Source organism: Rhamphochromis sp. 'chilingali' (assembly GCF_963969265.1).
Source record: "Rhamphochromis sp. 'chilingali' genome assembly, chromosome: 10".
NCBI classification, from domain to species: domain Eukaryota; kingdom Metazoa; phylum Chordata; class Actinopteri; order Cichliformes; family Cichlidae; genus Rhamphochromis; species Rhamphochromis sp. 'chilingali'.
The window spans coordinates 15,801,015-15,807,014 of NC_137937.1; the positions used below are offsets into that span (position 1 = coordinate 15,801,015).

The following is a 6,000-nucleotide window of genomic DNA, read 5'->3' on the forward strand; positions in this document are numbered from 1 at the left end:
ATTAAAATAATGCATATTAGAAAGGATATACATTCATGGTGTACGTGCAATATTTCCACATGAAGCTTGCAGACAGTTTTTTTTTTGTTTTGTTTTTTTAGCACTAACCCCCTGATATGTTTTAGATGACTGATGCACTCGTATACGCAAATATTCAATTTCTTGCTTCAGTAAACTTCAGGGTTCAGGCTTTACATGGTTAAAATACATTTTTTATATTTTAAACCTGCGTTTAAATTGAGTTAAAATGATCCCTAAAACCTGTGCTTATATAGATATCTGTTAGATATTGTGCACTATTATTATTTCTGGATTTCAACACAGTCCATGTGTCAGCACAGCTTTTTGTTTTACTTAGTTAATTCCGTCAGTCATTAACTAAGAATAGCCAAGTGATCTAATGAGTATCACCAGCTGCTGCTGTTGTGTTATATCCTGCGTTGCTACTACAAAGCTTTGGCAGAAAGGTCAGGCAGTAATCACATTTTTCCGAGGGTTGTTATGTTCAAAGGAAATCTCAGATGGCAGCGTAACATTTGAAACCAATCCTTGAGAAATATACAGTGATATCATGTATTTATTTATTTTTGTGTGTGGACACCTGCACGCATATCAAGCTGCTTATTTTTCTGTCTTTTGTGTCCAGCTGCTTGTGGAGGTTTCATCACCAAGCTGAACGGTTCGATAACCAGTCCAGGCTGGCCCCGAGAGTACCCCCCAAACAAGAACTGCATCTGGCAGCTGGTTGCCCCCACGCAGTACCGTATCACTCTGCTCTTTGACGTCTTCGAGACTGAGGGCAATGATGTGAGATTTGGGGTTATGTTAAATGAACAATGGGTGGGTTTGTTCTATACTTTTGCTCCTTGTCACTGCGACGCATCTCTCCTTAATCATAGCAAATGAAGCATTTCTCTCCTCCTTGAGTTTTGTAATTTAAACCAAATAACACGTTCTGTGCAGGTTTGTAAGTACGACTACGTGGAGGTACGCAGCGGGCTGTCGGCCGACTCGAAGCTACACGGGAAGTTCTGTGGGGCAGAGAAACCAGAAGCTATCACTTCGCAGTACAACAACATGCGCATCGAGTTCAAATCCGACAACACGGTGTCCAAAAAGGGATTTAAAGCGCAGTTCTTCTCAGGTAAGTCTTCTGGCAGGGTTCTGCACGGTCTCTGCTTTCACTCACTCAGATCTGCAACCTGTCAAGTCTTCAAAGCGAGCAGTCGTCAGCGTTGTTGTGTCCTCTGTGGTCCTGCAGATAAGGACGAGTGCTCCAAGGAGAACGGTGGCTGTCAGCATGAGTGCGTCAACACCTTTGGGAGCTACAGCTGTCAGTGTAGGAGTGGTTTTGTGCTGCATGAGAACAGACACGACTGCAAAGAAGGTATTGCACATAACATTTTTTGTCTTTTGTCTTTTTGAATAGATCTATCTACTCGTCTTCTTCTTAGATTTTGGTGAGAGCGATAAACAGTCTGAGTGCAGTGCTTGAGCCCATTGTAGATTAGCCTGACGCAGAGCACCGTGTCGACATTTTATCTCTTTCTTTCTTTCTTTTTTTTCTTTTTTTTTTTTTTGCAGCTGGTTGTGATCACACTGTGAATAGTGTGAGCGGCATTATTACCAGCCCCAACTGGCCAGATAAATACCCCAGCAAAAAGGCATGCACCTGGGTGCTCACCACCACTCCAGGTCACCGCATCAAAATCGTACGTGCCACAACCTCCTGCTTGTCAGTCATTTATTTATTTGTTAGCAGCTTTATCTGCATAATTGAATTGCTAAATCCGCTGAGGACATCTGTGTTTACTGTGCTCATGTCAGAAACTGTTATGGCCTTCCTAATGATGATGTGTGGCTCCCCCTTCTGTTATTATTTTTGCATTTTTGCCCACTGTGCCACAGATATAGAGTCTGTTATTTGCTGAAACAATGTCGTGCGTTGATCTTCCGTGTGCCGAGTTAATTAAGTTCTTATCTTCTAGAAATATTCCCTTACTATCTCGCTAAAAGACAAAGGGCTTTAATGTCTAAGCCTTATCATTCGAGTTGATCTTCCTCTTCATTTCTAACAGGCCTTCAATGAGATTGACATGGAGGCCCACCTGGAGTGTGCCTATGACCACATTGACATTTATGACGGGCGCGATGGAAAAGCGCAGAAACTGGGTCGTTTCTGTGGGACTAAGAAGCCTCCACCCATCACATCCAGCGGCAACAAGTTGTTCATTCGCTTCTTCTCTGATAACTCTGTGCAGAAAAAAGGCTTTGAGGCTTCCCATACTGCGGGTGAGAGTTATATTACAGCATTCAGGGGTTTTTCTCCTAAAAAAAAACAGTGTACAGTTTCACATCGGTTTTTGTTATTTTTAAGTCAATTAGTCATATCAAACCTCATGAAGGGCTTTAGATGTTCTTCCAGGATTTGTAGGTCAATGTTCACCACCCTGTCTCAAAATGGGATGATTCAGACCATGTTCTCCTTTTGTAACAGGATGACTCTAGACACAAAAGCACAGCTGGCCCTGATTCCCATCAGCCCACTTCTTTTTCTCTGCAAAAATGCTTAACTCAACTTTTCTGTTCAGAGTGTGGAGGTCAACTAAAGGCGGAAGTCAAAACCAAGGACCTGTTCTCCCATGCCCAGTTTGGAGACAATAACTACCCCGGAGCCTCTGACTGCGAGTGGGTGATTTCGGCGGAGAAAGGCTACGGCGTGGAGCTCATCTTCCAGACCTTTGAGATCGAAGAAGAGGCGGACTGCGGCTACGATTACATGGAGCTCTTCGATGGCCCTGACACAAAGTCTCCACGGCTGGGACGTTACTGTGGCTCAGGGGTAAGAACATTATCCAATAATTCTCTGAGATTCTTTTTTGGGTAACTCCTTCTGCAGGGAAGCACCGTGACTGCCCGGATGTAATTATCAGGGAGTTGTTGGAATTATTAATCCTGTCAAAACTGATCCTGTCGCCTGTAATGGGGTGACTTTTCTGACCCGGCCTGGGGATTTTGATTCTGGCTTTAAGCCAGCGGGCTCCTCCTGAGTTTAGGAGTGCTGCTTGGGAGGTGGCTACAGGTCAACATAGCTGGTCACTCCCTGGGTGTCGCTGGACTCTCTGGCACTTACTTCCAGCGGTGAAATAATCAGCCGATGGAGGCTGCAGCTGGTCTATGAAACAATGAGTCCTGTGGGGAATAGTAACTCGAGTTTCATCAGGTTAGAGAACAGCTTGATTTCATTTACAAGATTTTCTAATAAGCTTTGGCCTCTTATTCACGCACATTCTTATGAGTCATTCGCTGTAGGGGACGTAACACCCCGGGTTCCTCGGGGAGCAGCTCCTCAATCAAGTTTCCTTTTATAAAACAGGTTGAAATAAACTGACACAGTTCAGTCCAAAGTAGAGTAAAAACTCATTACGTTGTGGGGGAGGTTTACTTTCAGCCCCGAGGCTTTTCTCAGTTACACAGTAGATTGTTTCTGGGTCTACAATAAAATAGAATGGGCCGCTTTCTTCTTGTTTAAAATCCCTTTCCCAATAAACCAAGACTTACAGGGCGTTATGTTGTGGCGAATTTTCACCGGCGGCTTTAATCGGCAGTCCGGTGTGTTTACAGTTGGTTGCGCGGGCTTTGACTGCTCTGACACTGCAACGCTCGTCTTTGTGACAACCACAGGGCAGCTGATTCGGCGCCTTAACTAATGATTGCTCGAATTAATTTTTTAAAATCAATTTTCACATGATAATGGTGTTCTGAAAAACACTTAGGTCAAATGTTTCATATTTTTGTGCTCACGTAATGCAATTACCTCTTTTTGAAGCATGTGTGTAGCAACACATTATATGGCTCTATTCAGGGAAGAAATAAGCTTTCTGCAGCGGTGCACTTCAATATGAAGCTCAAGCAAAAAACAAACAAAAGGGGAAAAAAAAAAAAGAAGAGGAGAAAGCTGCAGAAGGCTAGTCTTGGACCCAGACCCTCACATGGCCCCTGGCTTTTACAGCAGTAGCAGTCAAGAAGCTCTCTGTCAGACTCACTGATTGGACTTCAGCATGTGTGAAGTCCTTTTAGTTTGAATTGAAGTTCAGGGAAGCAGAAAGCCACAAACGAATCTGTTGTTTTGTCCCTCCTGACAGCCTCCAGAGGAGATCTACTCGGCCGGTGACTCCATTGTGATCAAGTTCCACTCCGACGACACAATCAACAAAAAGGGATTTCACGTCCGCTACACCAGCACCAAGTTCCAGGACACACTGCACTCACGCAAGTGACCAGCGGAGGCCAGAAGGGGCCGTGCAGGGCAAAGGGGCAAACGGAGGGGCCCCCAAGGGAGGCGCCAGCCAGACGCTCGGATCCCTTCGGCCAACAAAATGAATCAGACACGACAGAACAGCCGCAAGACCACCAACCGCACCTCAGCTCCTAGGGGCTCTAGCTCCCCCCACAGACTGTGAGGAGTAAAAGCCATTCTGCAGTACACCTTGTTTTTACCTTTCTATGGTTAGGATTGGGGTGGGAGGGTGGATGTCTGCTTTAGGTGGACAGTAGGGGAAAATGTATTGACCCAATACCACCAGATATGTTTTTTTTTGTTTGTTTGTTTGTTTTTTTATTGTTCTTTTTTTTTTTTCTTCTTTTTTTAAATACATGCCGAGAAAGGCACAAAGGAAAACAGTGGATTCTCAGGACCTGTAGGAAGGCGGGCATCAGCTGGACAGATCCCTGCTTTTGTCAGGCCAGCCTGCCACATGCAAGGGGAGGAGAAGAAGAGGAGGAGGCATATGGGGAACATCTCCTGCACTCCTCAGTAAAGGCTCTCTTCACCTCACTCTCCTCTCATCCCTTTGATTCAAGGATTCCTATCCATAAGAGGATTAAAAGGACTTGACTTGAGATATCGATACTGTATGTCAGTCAAGTGCATGTAATTCCAAGGCAAGGAGGAAAACGGTACCGTGACAACACCAGCATTTGTAATTGGCTTTGTCCTGACAACCAGCGGCAAGATTCTCGTTGTTACCATTAACAAGAAAATGTAGGAATCTGTTATCTTATCAAAGGACTAATAAATGAAATGTGGTCCATATCTTCTGGTTGGTAATTGCTTGCCTGATGATTGGCTATTACTGTACCTCCGTGTATAAAGTAATGTTTGATCTTTCAAAGGGAACGTGTGCTTTTCTCAGCTCGAACCAGTTAGCACTTTACAGTGAATTGTTCCAAAATCATGAGCTTATGGAATTTTGTGAAATGCAATGCCAGTTCACTTGTTTTTAAATGCATTTTATCTCTTATTCTGTTATTATATATATATTTTTTTTGTAATTGCTCCATTTAGTTCCTCAGGCATACTTGAACATTGTGTGTGCCCTGTAACATGGGGTAATAAAGATATGACTTATGTTTCCGTGTTGATTTACACGTCTGATGTAAAATAATTTCTCTCCAGAGAAAATGCCTTTTTCTTGCTACAATGAAGTATTTCTCAAGAACCAAATGAGCCTGGGTATTTATTGTCATAGTGATTACATATATAATGTAATGGGGGGGGAGGTATTTCTGAAGTTAGCCTTATAATTGCCTTCCAATGTATAGCCAATGGTCAGTGTTGAATATACTTTGTTGCTCACTTCCTTCCTTCTCTTTATTTATTATTCAGCACCATGTTGCATGAGCCTTGTGTGGCCTGACACACTTGTTTGATGACTGACCTTTTATCCATACTGCTAATTGAGCTCAGCTCTGTAAACCTGTTTTTTTAGGCCACTGTAGTTAAATTGTGTTCTGGCAGAGATTACCCAGGACGTGCAAGACGGAGTAACAGACCAGAGGACTTGAATGCTCCCTGTTTGAAGTAAGTTTGTTGAAGAACCTTTGCAAACACAGGAAAAGAACAGTCAAATATAAACAGACTATCTCTTATTCATATTATCTGTTATTCAGTATTTATAGACGGGAGCTTTTTCATTCCAGACGACAGTAGGAAAGCAT

At 43.4% G+C, this 6,000-nt stretch overlaps 1 protein-coding gene across 3 annotated transcripts in view; it reads left to right on the plus strand.

Moving 5' to 3' along the window:
- Positions 1-5,587, plus strand: part of bmp1a (bone morphogenetic protein 1a) — a 29,774-nt gene extending 24,187 nt beyond the window's left edge. The window contains exons 14-20 of one of the 3 annotated variants that reach the window (XM_080894636.1): positions 647-840; positions 964-1,144; positions 1,262-1,387; positions 1,585-1,712; positions 2,079-2,292; positions 2,592-2,842; positions 4,146-5,586. In XM_080894636.1, coding sequence (XP_080750762.1) covers positions 647-840; positions 964-1,144; positions 1,262-1,387; positions 1,585-1,712; positions 2,079-2,292; positions 2,592-2,842; positions 4,146-4,280 — 1,229 coding nt within the window. In that variant the 3' untranslated portion in view covers positions 4,281-5,586. Of the gene's footprint in view, positions 1-646; positions 841-963; positions 1,388-1,584; positions 1,713-2,078; positions 2,293-2,591; positions 2,843-4,145 lie in introns of all 3 variants that reach the window. The other 2 variants (XM_080894637.1, XM_080894635.1) reach the window with 2 other exon arrangements.
- The last annotated feature ends 413 nt before the right edge of the window (positions 5,588-6,000 follow it).